The sequence below is a fragment of the Diabrotica undecimpunctata genome, chromosome 1, assembly GCF_040954645.1.
Source record: "Diabrotica undecimpunctata isolate CICGRU chromosome 1, icDiaUnde3, whole genome shotgun sequence".
NCBI classification, from domain to species: domain Eukaryota; kingdom Metazoa; phylum Arthropoda; class Insecta; order Coleoptera; family Chrysomelidae; genus Diabrotica; species Diabrotica undecimpunctata.
Window position 1 is genome coordinate 72,372,276 of NC_092803.1, and position 21,377 is coordinate 72,393,652.

At 33.1% G+C, this 21,377-nt stretch overlaps 1 protein-coding gene across 1 annotated transcript in view; it reads left to right on the forward strand.

The window, feature by feature from the left end:
* The window catches only part of LOC140439220 (SET domain-containing protein SmydA-8-like), a 58,093-nt gene extending 41,120 nt beyond the window's left edge, over positions 1 to 16,973 (forward strand). The window contains exons 4-8 of the mRNA XM_072528997.1: positions 3,441 to 3,810; positions 9,186 to 9,380; positions 14,553 to 14,797; positions 15,764 to 16,023; positions 16,594 to 16,973. Coding sequence (XP_072385098.1) covers positions 3,441 to 3,810; positions 9,186 to 9,380; positions 14,553 to 14,797; positions 15,764 to 16,023; positions 16,594 to 16,835 — 1,312 coding nt within the window. The 3' untranslated portion in view covers positions 16,836 to 16,973. The remainder of the gene's footprint in view (positions 1 to 3,440; positions 3,811 to 9,185; positions 9,381 to 14,552; positions 14,798 to 15,763; positions 16,024 to 16,593) is intronic.
* Positions 16,974 to 21,377: the final 4,404 nt, after the last annotated feature.

Below are 21,377 nucleotides of genomic sequence, written 5' to 3' on the forward strand. Positions count from 1 at the left end.
TAATAATTATTAGTAATTTTTATCACAAATTATATTGCTTTAATTTTTTCTCACTGTCTGCGCCATCTACTGAGCAGAGTCAATCGTACTAACGTAAAAACTGTAAGCTGATTTCTCGTTAGTTCCAAGGAAGTTAACTACACAACCTATGCACATTTCTGATATCCTGATATCTGATTTTGTAATTATATCTGAATAAAGCGCAGGGTAAAAATTATTTTATGGTTTTGAATCACACATTCCGTTTATTTCGTTGTGAAAACTATACAAAAATTATCAAATTTTAGAAATATTTCATTTTGCATGGCATTATATGTATGTGTATATGCATTCGAAATAAATAGGGAGTTTCCCATGCCATAAACTAGGAAGTCTTAAAATCGGTGTCAGACGGTCTTCTTATTATTTTTTTTGGGTATGTTCTTGACAATTTACCTAGTTTACTTAAGGGGTAGACACTTTTTGTCTTGCTTTAGCAATCGGTGTCTACCTACACTTATATTCATCATTTGTTTGTTTTGAATTATTCTACACGTAAGACAAATAAAGAAGGAAGATCATAGCTTATAATTTAATGTTGAAGGTAGAAATAAAGTTATATAAGATAATATCCACAAGGAAAATAATTCCTGCAGCTGGCTGTATACCACGTATAACAAAAAGAGGTTAATCTTTGTATGTGGGTATATTTTATTTTATAAAAACCCTTAAAAGGGCAACATTAAAAACACGAACGTGTTCGGAACAACTGTTCCATCATCAGGTTAAAATACAGGTTACCATGCCTGAGCCACCAAAATATTTGGGTAAAAACCCTTTAAAATGTAATGTGTTACCAAAGATTGTACATGATGTTGATAATATTATACTTTTTTTTAGTACTTTTTTCCTTTTTTTTATATAAGATGTTTATTGTATTTTCTTTAATATTTGTAAGGATTGTGCAAATATTTATGGGAGTGGGAAGTTTGGTTTTAGCTAATTCGGATACAAGTCAAAATGTGGGTTTTAATTTAACCGACATTCTAATAAAATATGGTTTAAGACTCCCACTTCGCCACATTCGCGGTAAGGATCGATCATCTTTGACTCCAATTCGGAATAGATCAAGAGGTAATGAGCAATGATTCGTTCTCATACGGATAATTGTGGTTTAATGTCTCTTACTGATATGAGAATTTATTGAACCATGGTAGAGTGTGGATTTCTTATTAATTTTGAAATAGAATGAAGTACTTGTACCATATCTTTCGTACCATCCAGCTGCCCAGTTGGACCAAATCACTTTTTTTAAGTAGGGTATAAAATTTGAAAACTGTAGTTTGATATTCATGGGAATATTCAGGGAAGGACCTATAATAGCAAGTTGGTCAGCCTTGTAGTTTCCAGTAATACCAGAGTGACCTGGGATCCATACTACTTTATAGTAAGATTTTGATATTATTGTTCCTTGCTAGGATAATTCCTTTTTTCTTTAAATGCGATATCTGTTCTGTGCCTTTAGAAAACACTGTTTTATTGATTTTTTTTAATATACTTTTGGAATCAGAAAAGATAATAGCTTGGGTGATTTTTTGTTCCAGTATAATTTGAACTGCATGTTTGATCGCGGTCACCTCCGCTGTACATATTTGAGTAATATTGGGTAGTTTAGATGAAAATGAGTAGCCCATATCTAGGGAAAAAACTCCAAATCCCGCATTTCCCATTGAGTCAGTTGAGCCATACGTAAAGAATTTTTTATATAAAGGGAATTTTTAACTATGTTCACTAAATTCATAAGGTTGAATTCATTTTTTGTTATGTTTTAATTCAGAATTCCTATTGGTTGAAGCTGTAGTTCCAATTAATATTCATGGCAAGGAAGCAGTTTACTGGATTGTAGGTTCTGCAAATAAGTTGAACTTTTTTAAGAGTTGTTATCAATATGGGTTGTTCCTTATTTCTTCAGTATTTATTGTTTGCGTTACAAATTGCTTCTAATTCAACGATTGATTGTATGACAGGGTTGTTTTTAATGCTTAGGTTTTTTAGGAAAAATTTAGTTGTGAGCCATTCTCTTCTGTATTTTAATGGCAGTTCTCCAGACTCTGATAAGAAAGCTTGGATTGGAGTTGACTTCTTGCATCCTGTGATAATCCGGATACTTTCTAAGTCAGGAAGTATTTGCCATGATGATCTGGTAGCAATATCCTTAGATATTCTTGTTAGGTCCACAGCTGATGATCTTTTGGTTGGTGTTGGTGCTATTCTGGTAGATGACCCATCATTTAAAAGACTAGTTCAAGATCATCTAATGTTTGGAATATGTTTCTTGTAAAATTGAAATTATTACAGGTGCTACCCCAAGCCTCATGATTGACATTCAAGTGTCCCAATATTATTTTTGGTTTATTGATTTCTTGGATCAGTTCTATCCATTTTTGTTTAGATATGGTATTTGCATTAGGACCAATTAAAATTAAAGTTTGATGAAACTGACCTTGAAAAATAGAAGATCCTCTATTTTTAGAGGATTTAATCAAATTCAGGATGTGACGTCATGTGCTATCTATTTTTGGTTTGTTCAAACTAGTATGATCAAATATTTGACCGTCTGACACTGACTTAACTATGGGAATAAATCCAAACAGAAAATTCCAGCCTCTCAGGTCAGATGAAATCGCTATACGTGCTAAAAATGTCCAATATTGTCGATTTCATATAAAAAATTACTCTCAATGAACAAAAACGAATAATAAAACAAAAAATTGTGTGTTTGTGTGTATGTATTTTTTATATCTTATTTTTAATGTCTTTTCGAAAGCATTTTTAAATTTTGATGAATAAATTTGTTAATTTTTTGATCGATGAGATCTCTCTTTTGTAATGGTATGTTTTCTTATTTGACCATAGTTCTGAAGATGGTTTTGTAAGCCTAAAGCACTCAGCTAGGAATTAAATACTTTAAATACTTTTAAAGTACTTATCTTTTCAATTCATTAATTTTTATGAATCAGTCAATATTAAAGTTGAAAATTTAAAACATATAAAACATATTTATAATTTCTAATTTTTCATTTAATTACTTAAAAATGAAACTCAAGAGATGATAAATTCTAAAATTATTTTAATTAAATCGATGTTGGGGGCATTATCATTTAAGAGATGTAAATTAGAAAACATTCTGGATAAGATGATTTGTAGCAAATTGACAGCAAACGAGTCTACCGCTTTAGTTTATAGAATAAGTTGATAGGTATATTTAGGAGCTGAACAAATAAAAAACAAAACATACTGAAAAGTTGTAAAAGTTGATTTTAGTCAATGAAAAAAGCTAAATAATGCAAATATGCAGCTTCATTTTAAGTAACTTCCAGAAAATATATTTGAAAAAAATTAGAATTCCATATAGGAAAAGTTTCAGAACAATATTAATATTTTTTGTGATTTAATTTAAGATGCAAATCCTGCAATTGGCCCTTATGCTCCCAAAAATGTTCCGGACTTAACAGGAGACTTGGACATACTGAAGTCGAATGTGCGATTCTCAGAGAAACTCAGTCATCAAATTTTTTGGACTACAACGATTTTTCCAAGATAAGGAGTCGACTATGTGCTCTAGTACCATTTAGATGCCTATTGCTCAAAAAAACTGATCCAAAATCGTATGATTTACTCTTAGATATGGAACATCATAATGATTTAAGAAGAAATATCCCGGAAGTTTGGGATAGTAATCAGAAAAATGTTGTTGATACTATTATTAAAGATTGGGGACTGAACTGCTTCACTGAAGAAGAAATACATACTATGTGTGGGATTTTAGAGGTAAGTTAAAGTGTTTGATTTGTTTTATAAACTGTGTAAAGTGTTTGCATATATATTATTAAGGTTTGGAAGGCGAGATTTCTACAGAGATCGTACTGCAGACACATTGGCTTACTGTATATCTTCCATTAACATACAAGTTCTTAGGATTCCGGCACATCTGCTATATAAGCTCTCTGACAACAACCGATAGACTTGTTATTTGGTGCTGGTATATCCAGGTCTCTTTTACCAAGGCCAAATCGAACATTCTCATAGCAAAAGTAAGTTCTGCCGACGCTGCCTTAATGTGCTGAAGGTTGACCTGTAGGACCCTAATTGGAATCGTTAAGACCTATTTGGGACGAATTGGTAAATTTAGGTTTAGATTTAAAAATATTACAAAAAAGAATAGGAACAAAAAATGTGATATGAGAAGACTAAAAGATAAGGAAACAAAGGAGACATTCGCACGGATTCTTTCAGAAAAGCTAAGAAACATGGAGCAAACATATGATCTAGAAGAATCATCCAGAATATATATGAAACCTTAAACAAGATCAGGTAAGAACATCTAATAGAAAATAAAGAGAAGAGGAAAAGTTGGATGAATAACAACAAACTGCAACACATGGAAGAAAGAAGAAAATCGAAGAATAACAAAATAATGTACAAAAATATTCAGAGACAAATAAGAACCGAAATACAAAAGCCCAAAGAAAATTGGTTAAAAACACAGTGTGAAGAGATAGAGTTGTTGGAACAAAAACACGATACATTTAATATGCATAAAAAGGCAGAACAAGCAGCTGGTCTTCAAAAATCCAACATAGCTAGCAAACTGCAAGATCAACAGGGGAACATCATCACAGATAAAAATCAAGAAATATGTATATGGACTAAATACATACAAGAACTCTTTGATAATAATAGGTCCGAACAACCTCAGTCCTACATATGTAATGACCACTTACCAATCACATCAGATGAAGTGGAAAAAGCAATATCACAACTAAAAGATGGCAAAGCTCCTGGACCTGACAATGCATATGTTAAACACATAAAGCTATTTAACACCGACATTACTCAACGACTAACAAAAATATTCAATGACATATATTTAAACGAAGTAATTCCATAATCATGGCTAAAGTCGATGTTTATTGCTCTACCAAAGAAAACAAAATCCGTATCCTGTAATGATTTTCGGACCGTTACCTTAATGAGCCACAGTTATTTCTAAAACTCAGAGGATATATTATAGAAGTTTGGTTTTCGGAACGCAGTGGGTACGAGAGAGGCTCTCTTTAGTATACAAGTGCTATTTCAACGATGTAGAAATGTAAATTGCTATATTTATGCATGATTCATTGATTATCATAAATCATTTAATACAGTAAACCACGACAAGCTGATGGATATATTAACAAATATTGGAATAAACACCTGTGATTTAAGAATTATTAGCAATCTTTACTGGAATCAAACATCATCTATCCGTACAGAGGCAGGAGAATCCGATGATATCAAAATCAAACGTGGGATCCGACAGGGATGTATACTATCACCCTTGCTGTCTATCATATTATATACTCTGAGAAAATCTTTCAAGAAGCAATAGAGGATGTTGAAGAGGGAATTCGAATTAACGGGGAATGTATCAATAACATCAGATACGTGAATAACACGGTGGTATTCGCTGACAGTTATAAAGCCCTCCAGGAGTAAATGAATAGAATCACAGAAGCAAGTCAGAGATATGGACTTTCACTAAACATTAAGAAAACAAAGTGTATGATAATCTCTAAGAAGGAACAGCAAATTGAAAAAATCAGTGTGAATGGTCAACCAATAGAAAGAGTAAAGACATACACCTACCTTGGTGCGAATGTCAATGAAAATTGGGACCATACCCTAGAAATAAAATGTAGGATAGAGAAAGCAAGATCTGCATTTCAAAAAGGTGGCTAAGCTATTCAAAAGCCACGATTTATCAGTACCTATAAAAATCAGGTTACTACGATGTTATATTTTTCCTACACTGTTGTACGGAGTTGAGTCGTGGACTCTCATAGATGCTACCTGCAAGAAAATTGAGATTTTCGAAATGTGGCTTTATCGTCGAATCCTGAAGATATCCAATACCGACCACGTTACTAACCAGGACGTTTTATTAAGAATGCAAAAAAGGAAAAGAGTTGTTAACCACAATAAAAACAGCGAAAATCGAATACCTCGGTCACATCATGAGGAACATCGAAAGATATGGGTTACTGCAATTAATTCTTCAAGGAAAAGTAGAAGAAAAACGGTGACCAGGAAGGTCACCGTTCAGAGCTTTTCAAGAGTTTTCAGAGCCGCAGTTTGAAGAATACAGATTGCCATGATGGTCGCCAACATCCGAAACGGATAGGCACTACAAGAAGAAGAAGGGACGAAGACAGAGACGAAGCCACTTCTCTGCTCATTCCTTTTATATTTATATTAGTGGACTCAGAAGAGTCACTTATTTATAATTCCCCTTCTGGGTCATGTCTCTTTGTGTCGGTGTCTATTTGGTTCTCACAAGTTGAGGCAAAACGCTCTCAAAAGTCTCTAATCCTACAGAGTTCGTCAGCTCTGTCTAAACTAAAACATATACCTTTTCCTTACGTAAATTTTAATTTTTATTTGGTTTCTCGTTTTTACTAATATTTACTAATATTATAATATCATCTGCAAATGCTGTACATCGGTGTTCAAGTTAAACCACCTGGTTGACATCGGGTCACCTTATCTGAGCCTCTGTTTTACTTCAAAGTCATTTTTTAGTCAGTCAGTCAGTTTATTTCCTTCTATCTCCTGTGACATATTCCTTATAATGTCTGTTCTTCTTCTCCAGCATTATTCAGTAACTGTGGAAGTAGATATTCCACATTTCTTCTTCTGCTATCGTACTTATTAGCATCCCTTATTAACTTTTAGAATATATATACTCTGATTATGTTATCTTTTATTTGTCCTTTCCTATCTTCCTCGTAAAATTACCTTATTTCTTTAGTTTTTTTTTTATTTTTTAGACATAGTTTTTTCATTTTCCTTTTTGCATCTTTACAGGCTATTTTATTACTTTCATATATGTTTTTTAGCATATTTTGTCTGGCTTCTCTTATTAACTCTGCTATTTTTTTCACATGCATTCTCCATCATACCAATCCTTTATTTTTTCTTTCTTCTGTGTCGTGCCAACAACTTCTACGCTTGCTTTTATATTACTGTTTTTGCGTGTTCCCATATTTTGTCAGTTTCTGATTGTAGCGCGTTTACGATCTGCCCAATTTCTACTTTTTCTATATTTATTTTTTATATCCTCATTCTTTTAAGAAAGTGAATAAAATTTTGTTATGCTTTATTTAGTTATTATCTTATTTTTCAGTCCAAATCTCCTCTATATCACTCTTACCAGATAGTTTAGAGTTTATAATGTTATGAAATTTATTATTACGTGGTCGATTTGGTTCAGTTTTTTTGCATCTGAAGACTTCCACAATTCATTATAGAAACTCTTTCATCGTAATTGAGTGTTTCTTATTACTAGATTTCTTTCTATTACAAACCTTATTATTCCATGTCCGTTAAAGTTTATTTTTGCATATTTATTATTGTTATTTCTTTTCTTCGCTTTTATTCTTAACATAAATAATATGTCTGTTATCGGATAAATTGCTATTATCTTATTATCTTCAATCAATTTGAACTTGGATGTTTGTAGTGTTTATTTTCTTTTTCGTAGCGTGGTTGTCTCCTTTTCCTAACATCCTTTCAGTGTATATTACTTTTCTTCCTTTTCTAATTTTTGCCTATCTTTATTAAATTTCTATATTTATCTATTAATCGTTATAATGTAGAAACCAATTTTGACCTCGTTTCCATTTACTTTTTCTTCATATACCTTTTGCCTTATTTCCTTGTTCATATTTCTATCTCTTTTACTTATATTCCGGTTTATATATATTTTCTCAATTTTTAATTCTTTTAGTTTATACTTATCTTGTTTTACCTTTTTCTTTTATTTCAATCAGTTTGAAAAAGCCAATTTTTCCGTATTTTTTTGCACCTCTGATATTTATCTTTTTATTATCAAATGTTGGTATATGAAATTTAACATTACTCCTTTTAAAGTATTTGTGTCATCGTTGTCCATGTCATTTTTAGGCTGGATAAAACTACATTATTTTCTTTTTATCTTTTTTAAAATATTCAAGCTGTCTTTGTATCTTATTTTTTTGCGCATCACTATATTTTCTTTAACTATCCTCTCATAATTATTTCTTGGATTAATGTTTTCCTCTATAATAAGTGTGACTTCCTCTCGAATTTTTTTTGTTTTCTTCTTATTTCTTTCATTTCCGGTTTTATATCCCTTACTTGGCTTCCCGTGCTTTTCATTACCTCTAGCAGTTTATCAAATTTTTCCTCCTTATTCATTTTAACAGGTGATCTTACAATTTTTTTTGCTTTTTCCAAAAGTTTCACTCTATAATGCTATAATCTGTATAATTTTCATTTATTTGCCTTTTGGACTTTCTCTAAACCCAGGCTATGTTGTAGAAATATCTAAGAAACTTTAGGTTTTTTTAACAGTAAGTTAATAAATAGTAATTAGTTAATAAATAGTAATGCTATAAATAACAAAAAGAAAAGTAAAAATAATTATTTTTGAAGTGTTGTGATGAATTAAACAAACAATGATCTATTACAAGATAATTAATAATAATTAAATTAATATCAACTATATTTCCTTTAATAGCTCTGGTAAGATAAATGAACTTTAACTCATAGGTGCAAACAATAATCAAATTTTAAATGGTTGCAATAAACAATCAAAACAATGCATAGGTTAAAGTAAAACTAGGTGTAAACTTACCGGTAGCTTCAATGCTAATTATTTATTTACACTATTTTACGAAACCGGGAACAAAACGAATTTATTATGTGTGCATTGTTCCACTTTCGAGTTGCGTCTGTTCCATCTTATCGATGCCCACGCTCTCGATGGCGAGATCAATTCTCCGATTGGTGCTATAGAAATCGTAGGGTTACAGGAAGGAGAAATGTATAGATTAATTTACACAACCATATTTGAATTTAAACAAAAGATTGGCGCTTTACGTAATCAAAACAGACAAAATTCCTATATTTAAAATTCCAATTATTTCTTATGTATCATATCAGAACTATCCAACGTTAACGATTGTAATAGCGAAAGTTTCACCATTTTTATCATATGGAAGAGCTGTCTAACATGCCAAATTTCGTATTTTTTGTACATAAACCATTTTAATACATTTAATAGAGCTTATCTTTACTTCTTGCGACTATTTTTATGTGAATATTTTTATGTGTATTTTTCTTAGGTAAACAGCTTTGAAATTGGCCATCAAGGTAGAAGTATCCGAGGACTATATCCTACAGCATTCCTTATGTCTCACGACTGCGTACCTAACACTAATCATTGCGACGAAGAGGCTAATTATAGATTAACAGTTAGGGCTTCTACGAAAATTGAAAATGGCCATCCAGTTACCTTAAGTTATGCTTATACGTTACAGGTAAGTTTTCAATTATAATTCTGATATATACCTACATGTTTTTGTAGTTTTACTATTCTTAAGATATTAGTGGGTGAGTACAGTGCCGGCAAAAAAATCTCTACGTTGCCAAATATATCACTAAATTCGAAGAAAACTTGCATGCGTTCTGTCTGCGCTTTTTTAGAATTTAGGAAAGGGCATAACACTACTTGCATCTCGGGACTCGAGACAGCCAGTGCGGAGCCACGACTACAAGCGTTTATAGCTCATGGTGATGAAAAAATGTGTTTATTTATAATCAGTAAAGATTAGTTCACCACCAGTTATCAGTAAAGATTGATTTTCCAGACTGCTCGTATGTTTTTAAGACTGGTTAGTTCTGAAATGAACTTGCTTTTATCATATAATATATTATAAGTATTACATTATATAATATTCGGTTGTATTTACATTTTCAAAATTTAAATACGTTGTTGCAAAGTTTGCAATGTTTCTTTTTCTTTAAAATATAAGTTAACGAGACATTTTAAAAATAAACACTAAAACGAACATAGTGAATCTTGTTTTACTTGCCAAAAATTCTAAACATCATTGAATTTTCAGCTTGTCCAAAATAGTTCAATTCTAAACTGCTCAATATAAATGTTAGTTTTCGTTCGAGACGTCGATATTTAAAACATCGAACGCGTATTCAAAACTCCGGTTAGCATCGGCTATAAACGCTTGTAGTCGTGACTACGCACTGGCTGCCCCGAGACGCAAGTGGGCATAACGTACTCGCGATAGCAGCTGTCTGTCGTTTACTTAGTTCTTTCTTCTTTTAGTTTGTTCTGCGCGTTTATACTGTACATACAATTGACTGTGTGCGAGTAGTTAAGGTTAAACTTCCTTTCACTTACTGAGTAAAGTTTGAGAGATTAAATTCTAAATTGAGGTAAAAAATGTGGGTCGAACGAAATTCACAAATGAAGAGAAAGTTCGTGCTTTAACATTACTTGGGAAAGGGGACTCTGTCATTACCGTAGCACATGAGATTGGTGTTTCAAGAAACTCAATTTATGGATTGAAACGGTCAGCCGCGTCGTTGCCTTCAGTGACTGTTCCGGACAGAAAATTTGGTTCTGGGGCTTCTGAAAAAATATCATCCATAACTTACACCAACATCAGGCGTGCAGTAATGTTAAACTCTTCTATAACTGCCTTGGAACTAAAAAATAAATATCCTCGTCCCCTAAACAACGTTTTAACAAAAAGGAGTGACCACCTTCAGAAATATCTAGCATTGTCAAGTCGACGTGCTGAAAAGAAGAGTGCTTACAAAGCAATGAAGAAAAAAAAATTGGGTAGATTCCACTGTTCAGACAGCTAAACAGTGGAAAAAGGTCATATTCAGTGATGATCCAAAGTTCCCACTTATAACCATTAAACATCCTGAAAGTATAATGGTCAAGACACTTACAAAGTTTTTGAATCATCACAATATAAACGTATTGGAGTGGACTCGCCACACCTTAAACCCATCGAGAACACTTGGAATATTATGAAAAATAACATTCATGTGAGTCGACTGAGCACCATAAATCAGCTGTAAGAGTAGAGGTTTTGTGTAATCATGGAATGAGAATATTTCTTGAACCTTGCTCAATCCATGCCCAAGAGAATGCAGCTTGTTATCAACTACAAGGGTGTTATATAAATCAACAATGTATTAAATACATCAACAATCAATAAGCCAAAAGACTGAACTGGCATGGACACCTGCAGAGAATACTGAGAATAGAAAAATGGACTCCGCCCACTAGAAGAAAATCTCTCCAATGACCGCCAGAGTTAAAAACTGAAGATTGCTTCAGTTGCTATATATATATATATATATATATATATATATATATATATATATATATATATATATATATATATGTACTATTATAAGAATTAACGTTATAGTCAACAGTCTTCCGTGTTGAACCGCGTCGATTATCATTGCTCCGAGCTTTCGACATCCTCTTTGATGTCTTCTTCAGGGCTTCCAAGGTTTCAGTCTCCCGAGCCTGAGACACTGATCACTAACCAATGAATTACTACTACTGGAAACAGAGCACGGTTCATTTATACTATCGATGGTAACGTGGTTTGGATGGAGGTTCGCGTGGGGGTTAGCACGGGATTGGCGCGGGAATTTCTGACAGTAGGATTTTGATTGGCGGGTGGAGCGGACGATATTTTCTTTTTGAGAGGTCTATACCTTGAAGGTAACCGTATGCCGTCATCACTTTTATTGAGACAATTTGACATTCTTTCAATTTCTATGGCTTCCCGGATAATTTTTGGTTTATAGAAGCGGATGGAGGCTATAGTTCTGGAGTTTTCAAAATCAATTTTGTGACCTGTATGAAGATGCTGTTAACCTAGACTGAAATTGAATCGGAATTGCAAACAGAAATAATGGAATGTTCATAAATCCTATTTTGAATTCCCATTTGTTTGGCCTATATAGGATTGGGACCAGTCTGCACAAGGAATTTCATAAACTCCGTGTTGTATAATTTGGAATGTTGTCTTTGATTATGATAAGGGTCTGAGTCTTTGGGTTGAGGTTGAGTGGGTGATTGACTTCTGTGGATGCTCCTATCAATGTGATTTTCGCGGTAACCATTTTGGACGAGGGCTTGTTTTAAACTAGAGAGGTCAGCGGGTCTACTTTCATCATCTTAAAGGCGTATTGATCTGGAGACAAGGGTATTAATGACTGAATTAATTTGTGAAGGTGGATGATGAGAGTTGGCATGCAAGTAACGATTGGTATGGGTGGGTTTTCGATAAACAGAGTGGTGAAAACCTTGCGATTGGTTTTTCTTCAGGATAACGTCGAGAAACTGAAGGGATGAATCAGTTTCCACCTACATTGTGAAGTGTATACTAGAATATATACCATTCAGATGAGTTTAAAAAGACACCAAAGCATCGCTGCCATGGGGCCAAATGACCAATGTATCGTCAACATATCGTAGTCAACATGTGGGTTTGAGCATTGATGTGGATAGTGCTTGGGTCTCGAAGTCTTCCATAAAGATATTGACGATTACTGGAGATAGTGGGGAGCCCATTAAGGTACCATTTATTTGTCTGTAGAATTCATTTTGGAAGATGAAGTAAGTGTTGGACATATAATGTTTAATGAGAGATAAGTGATCTTACTGGATACTGTATTTAATTTTCAGAATGTTTGAAGTTTCGTCTACAGGAATGTTTGTAAAGAGTAAAACGATATCGAAACTTACTAGAATCTCTGACGGTGAGATAGGGTATTGTTTAAGAATTTCGATGAAATAAAAAGAGTTTTTGACGAAAGATGAAGAATTTTCGGGGAGAGGTTGTAGAGTTTTGGCCAAGTACTTGGCCAATGGTTGTGTAGGGCAGTTGTATGCAATAACAATGGGACGTAGAGGAATATCGGGTTTGTGAATTTTTGATAGGCCATATATTCGAGGTGTTCTGGAAGCCTTTTCACGAGGAATTAGAGATTGTTTATGTCATCAGGAAGAGGGGTTTTATTGATAATGGCTTTTGTTGTTTTCTCCAGATAGGTTGTTGGATTATTAGGAATTGGTCTATAGTCTGGAGTATTGATGAGATTTGAAAGTTTATTAATGTAAGAAGAAGTGTTTAGGATGACGCTGACATTACATTTATCGGTGGGAAGAATGATTAGATTTGGATTTGACTTAATTTCTTTCAGGGCTTTTTTCTCGGATTGGCTAATGTTTGGAGTAGGAGGCTTTGAGTTTCTAAGAACTCTAGCGATGTCTTGGCTAGTTATTTCAACATCTTCTAAAGATAAACTGGTAATGGCTTCTTCAGTTTGACATATGCTTGTCTCAAGTGGAATGTGACTTGGGGTAACAGATGAAAACTTTTGGTAAAACTTGAGTTGCAATGGTCGAAATATGGGTATCAGAAAAGTTATGAACCACTGTATTGGGTTTCAACGTTCTGGTTTTTGGAATTTGTTCGGCAATTGGATGCGCTAATTTGTACTTGTGAGTTTTGCGAATATCTTGTATTATGTACTTTTAAAATGATCTTTGTCTTTCCAATTCGTCTTGGCTATTCCGCTTTATAGCTGCTTAATTACATATATAATTCGGGTCAAATAGATAACCAAACGACTATCTAAAATCAAATCAATCGAATTATAAAGAGTGCAAAGATTTCAGAATCCTTACCTTATTTAGACACGTTGGCATTTCTTCGCATAAGTCACGCCAAAATAACTAACTTCTAATTTCCACATTCCACTTCCCTCTGTTACATCTTGGTACTAATATACTCCTTTCCTAGTGTGTTGGTGTACTATTATTTGTTCATACTTCCTTCATAATTTCTAATATAAATTTTTCACCTTCTTTATTATCTCCAAATATATGTTGTCTACTTCTGCACCTTTGCTTTTCCTCGCTTTACTATTTCTTCTTCGATATACTTGTTGATTGTTTCGTCCATTTCATTATCATTCTCTTCTTCTGTTTGTTGATGTAATATCTTCTCATCTTATTCTCAATTTTTTACACCATATATTCAATATACTTTATGTTTGACTATAATTCAGTTCTTTTATTTCTAATTCCTTTAATCTATTTGTTCTCTTTATACGTCGTATTTTGTTCAAAATTGTTGATTCTCCCGAAACTGTCATTCAATTCTTTTTCAAATTCCTTTCAGCTATATCTTTATACAAAATTATATATAAATGTTAAAATGGAACTAGGCAGGACACATGGGAAGAATGGAAGACAGTCGTTGGACATAGCGAATTTTTAAATGGCTATCAAGAGCAAGTAAATTAAGTAGGGGCAGACCAGTAATACCACAAATCAGTGGACTGATGACATCAAGCACACAGCTGGTCACGAATGGACGCAAAAAAACGACAAACAGAAATGAATGAACATACCTAAGGCACGCTTACATTCGATGATGGATGGAATAGCTGTTAATAATAATGATACCTATTCACTTTTATTAATAAAATTTTCATGTTATTTAATTTATACATTCCTAGTAAAGATATAAAATTAAAATGTTGGTAAAAAGATTTAAGTAAACATATCAATAAAATTAAGTTTTCATAGTAATTATAATTTTCTTGAATATAATAATTTTTTAAATATTTATTTATTTATATTCCAGAATACTCTTAAAAGACGTGAGCACCTATTAGACAACAAATTCTTCGAATGCTACTGCAAACGGTGTTCAGACCCTACAGAACTTGGCTGTTATAGCAGTGCCCTACAGTGTCCAAAATGTAAATCTGGACTGGTTCTCTGTGATAATCCCTTAAATTGTGACTCTTCCTGGAGTTGCACAAATTCTTCTAAACGCTGTCCTGGTTATATCATTAACGCTAAATCCCTTAAACTCTTATTAAACAGGTAATATTATTATACATATTTTGTTTGCAAAATTCAACAATCCATGCTAAAACGGGTATTTAAAACAGATTTTATAACATTTTTAAATATAACATCGAATTAATGAATATGTATATATATATATATATATATATATATATATATATATATATATATATATATATATATATATATATGTATATATATATATGTATATATATATATATATATATATATATATATATATATATATGTTTATATATATATATATATATATATATATATATATATATATATAAAATTTTTGTTTTGGCATCGACCGTATATTATTTAAAATAATATTCTTGGGTATCTGTCAGGTTCTATCGGCCTTTCAAGGAACGACCAGTTTGCCCAATATAAGACAATTCACAGTTCGGACAAGGGACACTATAGACTATATATATATATATATATATATATATATATATATATATATATATATATATATATATATATATATATATACATATATATATATATATATATATATTTATATTTATATATATATATATATATATATATATACGAGATGCTGGATTATATAGACTCCGAATATAATGCACCATGCATATAATGTATAAGGAAACACCCCTGTCAGACTTCATTAGAATACAAAGATTGCAATGGGCCGGACATGTGATACGAATGGGAGAGGATAGGCTACCAAAACGAGCACTGAACGCCAGAATGCAGGGAAAGAGACCAGTTGGAAAGCCAAGAAAGCGCTGGGAAGACACAGTAAGCAGCGACGCACAAGCACTTTTAGGAGTCCGTGTATGGAGAAGAGCAGCCACAGACAGACAAGGGTGGAGGCAAAAAATAAAGGAGGCCAAGGCTCATCTTGGGCTGTAGTGCCGTAGAAGAAGAAGAATATAATGCACCCTTCATTATCTCCATTTGCTAAATTTTAATAAAACGATCACTAAAATACTTTATTTCTTTTAGAATATCTCAAGAGGTCGACCAAATAGACGGCAATGATATAGAATCTATGGAGCTATTTTTAAATAAATATAGAAACGTTTTACATCCCACACACTATATATGTCTTGGAATTAAAATAACTCTAAGCCAAACTTATGGAAGAATTAAAGGCTATCTGATAAACGAGCTGAGCGAAAGTATACTTGTACGTAAGGTGGAATTATGTAGAGAAGTACTGGAAGTTTTGGATATTATAGAGCCTGGGTACACTAGAATTAGAGGTATGTAATTGTTTTAACATAATATATTTAAGGTTTTTCACTTGTATTTGACAGGTTGACCTAGTCTTTTCAATTTCAATGTAGGTAGTTAATAATGTAATTTTCATTACAAAGAATTGTGGCTTAATCTCATATAAACATAATATAACAGTTCCAGAACCTTTTTGGTATGATATTCTACTGTAATGTTCTAGTCTGGTGTTTTATTTTTAATTTTTAAGATTAGTATTGTTATATTTGCATGCCATTTTTTCTAATATTTTATTAAATATGATAATAATTAAGCTAGTTCAGGAAGCCATATATTAATTCCCCAAGCTATGTATTGTGTCTTTATTATTAAATTTTCTGGATTAGCTTTATACTTTTTCTTCTTCTTCTTTATTATTAGCCATGTTTGGTGAATTGTAGTTTGCTATGCCCTCTGTTAAGTCCGAATCAGAAAAATCTTTTAAGTATATCTCCCATGTTTTCAGATGTACTTTTTATGTTTTAGATATACTATTCGTTTGCTGCATTTTTGTGCTTTTAGTTTATTTTTAATTTATTAATTATGAAAATATATTACAGGTGTAACATTATTCGAGATTCATGCACCTCTGATGATGCTTCTAACAAGAGACCTAGCAAATAAATCGTTGTCTAAAGCCCAACTGAAGAAACGTTTGAAGGAAGTCTTCAAATACCTTACGGAAGCCCATATCATACTTCAATATGAACCAGAAAGTTCTCCAGAAGGAATTATGGGAAAAGCGGCTGCTGATGCTTTAGTTCAAATTAAGGATTGGCAGAAAATTGTCGGAAAGTTTTAAAATGGATGAAACTGTGTTATTGATTTTAATGGACCAAGAGGTGTACTATATTTCATTTTGTTTACTTTTGTTTGCTGTTTAAAATGCATGTTAAATTTAAAATGTATGTTAATATATTTTTAGAGTTTTTGCTAGTAATTAATATTTATTTATGAAAAATTCCCTAGAAATGGCCATAAAAACTGGAATACTGCGCACGACTTGATGTTCTTGTTCTATAAAACTGAACAAAAGCAACTGAAGATATAGGAGAATAAAATTTTAAGAAATATTTTAAGAATGAAAAAAAAATTTAGAATGAAGAGGAAGTCTAGGAGTGGCACTAATTGATGCCAAAATGGGTATAGGTTAAGATGGCTTGGTCATGTTCAACGTCGGGACGTTAATCATCCCATACGAAGAATTGCTGGTCTGCGGGTTCCTCTGACGAGTGGGAGGGGAAAGCCAAAGAAAACGAAATTAGGAAAGCCGACTCCGCATAGGGATAGAGGCAAAGAGAATGATGAGAAGAATGATGATTTTGAGAATGAAAAAGGATGTAGAAGGTTGGAGAAAAAGAACAAACTAAGTAGTCTACAGTTAGTACAAAAAGTTAAATTTTACGAATGCGCCAGGAACGAGATAACTGTGGCATAATTAACCAATTGCAGTAGAAAAAATTAGCGATATGGCTTTACAAAGCAAGAAACGGAAAGACTAAAGACCAGATGATTAGAAAAGGTAAAAAAGATAGGAGGAAAACAGACGTTTTGAACTGAAGAAAAGAAACATAAAACCGAAGAAGACGGAGTCAGATTAAAAATTGCTTTCATAAAAAAACCAGGCAATAAAACGAAAAACTTTTTTTACTACAAAATTTTCTTATTTATTAGTAAGTAGATATTTACAACTAGAGAATAGAAAAATAATAACGAAGAAGACGAAAGATAATGTGAAGCGAATTAATCAAAAATATGGAAGAAAAAATTCTTTTTAAAAATTTCATTCCCTGAGAGAGTTTCTCAACCAAGACATTCATCTCCTTCCCTTGCTGAATGCATCCCTTCATAATCAGTTGTTACAGTTGATATTCATGTCCCAGGTATTGTAGTGTTGTCGTTTTAATAGTCAATACGACTTCTTTTTGTTATCCTGTCCAGTAATAATTGGTTAGTTATTTTGTTGTTCCAGGAGTTTTCAACATCCTATCTCAAATGCCTCCAGCTCACGCATGCAATGCTTATTTAGCGTCCATGCCTCTAAATCGTACAACAAAACTGAGAAGACATAACATTTAACCATACGCACTTTCAATGTTAAGCTCTCTCTATTCTTATTTCTATGGTGTGTTCATTTGACTCGATAATGCTTGCTCCTAGGTAATTGTAATTTTGCACTCGATCAATTCGTTCATGTATTACATATTAATTGATATTATTGACGTTTCTTTGTATTACCCTAAATTTGCTTTTCTTTGTATTCCGTATCAAGTCAGCGTATCAAGAACTTTTTTAATTACATTTTCCGAGTGGACGTTGAACGAGGTTGAAGACAACATACAGTCCTGCCGAACACCTCTTTTGAGTTTTAGTTTATCTGATGCAGAGCTATTTATTCCCACTGCAGCTTCTAGTACATATCATAGGTTGTTTATTATTCGGATGTCTGTTGTATCAATGTTTTTATTTTTAGGTAATTGCATCAATGGCTTGTAGTGTAGAAACATATAAAATATGTATGGCTTTACGTCTAAGCATCGTTGTGTTAATTAAAACATTCTTCTTCTTCTTCTGGTTCCTATCCGTTTCGGATGTTGGAAATCATATTGGCAATCATGACCTTGCTCGCTGCGGCTCGAAACAGCTCCGTTGAGGTTTTCTTAAACCATGTTCTTAAATTCCGCAGCCATGATATTCTTCTTCTACCGGGTCCCCGCTTACCTTTGACTTTACCTTGCAATATAGACTGCAGCAGGGAGTAACGGTGCTGATCTCTCATAACATGTCCCAGATATTGCAATTTTATGCGTTTGATCGTAAACACAATCTCTGGTTTCTTCTTCATTTTTTCTAGAACTTCCTTGTTCGTGATCCTTGCTGTTCATGATATTCTCAGCATTCTTCTATAAAGCCACATCTCAAATGCTTCAAGTTTTTTAATAGTGGTGTCTGTAAGCGTCCATGCCTCCGCCCCGTACAACAACACAGAGAAAACATAGCATCTCAAATGTCTCATTTTTGTATCTAGGGATATGTTGTGACTTTTGAAGATGGCGCTCATTTTGTTAAAGACCGTTCTTGCCTTTCCTATGCGGCACTTTATTTCCTGTACATTGCTCCACTGTTCGTTTATAATAGTTCCCAGGTAGCAATACTGTTTTACTCGCTCTATCTGCGTCCCATTAATGTATAGATGAGCCCCATTTATATTCTCTTTGCTGATAATCATTTGTTTCGTTTTGTGGGTATTAATGTTTAGTCCGTACTGTTGACTGTACTCGTTTATTCTGTCCATTAGCCTCTGAAGTCCCTCTAAACTATCTGCTATCACCATGGTGTCGTCGGCATATCTAACATTGTTTACTCTTTCACCATTTAGAAGGATGGCTTCGTCTATTCCGTAAAGAGCCTTGTTAAAAATTTTCTCTGAGTACATATTAAATATCAACGGCGATAGGATACATCCCTGTCTAACTCCACGTAGTATTTTTATGTGATCTGTTTCTTCTCCATTAATTTTCATGTAGGTATGCGGTCTGATTCCAGTATAGTTCTGAAATTATTCTGAGGTCTTTGTCATCCAGGTCTGCTTCTTTTAAAATGTTTATCATCTTTTGATGTTGAACTCTGTCAAATGCCTTTTCATAGTCGATCAAGCACGCGTATACGTCGCAGTTAACGTCCCTGCATCTTTGAATCAGTACCTGTACTCCGAAAAGTGCCTCTCTGGTACCCACTGCGTTAATGAAGCCGAATTATCTTGTTCCTCGCACTTCTTATAAATTCTTCCATGGATGACTCTAAGAAACAGTTTCAACATGTGGCTCATTAGGCTGATTGTTCGATATTCTTCGCACTTTTTAGCCCCCTGTTTTTTAGGTATCGCTATGAATTCTGATTCTAGCCATTTATCAGGGATGATTCCTGTATTGTATATTTTATTGAAGACAGCCGTGATCCAATTTATTCCTTCTTCCTCCAAGAGTTTTAAAAATTCAGCTTCGATATTATCAGGCCCTACAGCTTTCCTGCTTTTCATCCGTTTTATTGCTTCTTCTACCTAGGATTTAAGTATGTCCGGGCCCGTCATCCTCTCTAAAAATGGATGCCTATAATCCGTTCTTTGATCTTGAAAAAGTGTCTCCAAATATATTCTCCATTTGTCTTTCATCTCTTGGGTGTCAATGATTAATTTTCCATTGGTGTCTATGAGTTTTATTTGTGTTCGCTTTTTAAAAGTACCCGTTATTTCTTTTACCTTTTTGTGTACATTAAAATTATCATGCTTGGCTTGTAGTCTTTCTATTTCTTTACATTTCTCTACAGCTTCTTTTTCTTTAGCTTCTCTTATTTTTCTTCTGATGTAAGCCTGCATTTTTTTATATTCATCTTTATTTTCTTTAATTAACCTTCTGCGTTCCATTAAGTGAAGGTTTTCTGGAGTCATCCAAGATTTCTTCTTTGTATCTTTGTTTGGTTTTAGCAGATCTTGTTTAGTTTTCTTAATTATTTCTTCGAATTGATGGATTTCTCGTTGGATGTTATTTTCTTCTTTTAGTTGTTTAACTTGGTTGTTAATATATTCCCCCACTTGCTTTTTAACTTCCGGATGTTGCAGGGCTGTCATGTCGTAGTTAGGTCTAGACTTTTTCTTTATTGTCTTCAGTCTCACATCCATGACTCCCACTAAAGGTATGTGGTCAGATTCAATGTCCGCTCCTGGATATGTTTTGACCGATTTAAAACTGTTTCTGAATCTTCTATTTACCAATATTTAATCTATCTGGTTTCTAATTACGTTATGGGGTTTATCTGCTGGTGCCTTCCATGTATAATATCTCCTCGGTGGTAGTTTATAAAATGTGTTTAGAACCACTAGCTTGTTATCTTCTGCGAATATTTCTAGTCTGTCACCTCTTTCGTTTCTTTGTCCTAACCCAAAAGGTCCGATTAGAGACGTTTTCCGTTCGGCCCCAAGTTTTGCATTGAAATCCCCCATTATGATGCTGACTTCGTGTTTAGATATTCGTTCTAATATATCCTCAATGCGTTGGTAGAGAGTCTCTATTTCCTCGTCGTCTTTATCTGCAGTGGGAGCGTATATTTGTATTATGTTTAATTAATTAAAACATTAAAAGCAAATAATGCATCTCTGATTCCTAGTTAGTTCCTTATTATTTTTGTTAATAGCCATATTGGTATGTCGAGCGAGCTTAATTACGGTTAGATACAAAATCTGTTGGTAATTGGTCATTTTCGAAATGTCTAAAATTGTTTAAAGTGATCCCCCACATATATTACAAAATAACGTAGATCATAAAAATACAGAAATTATGATTATGGG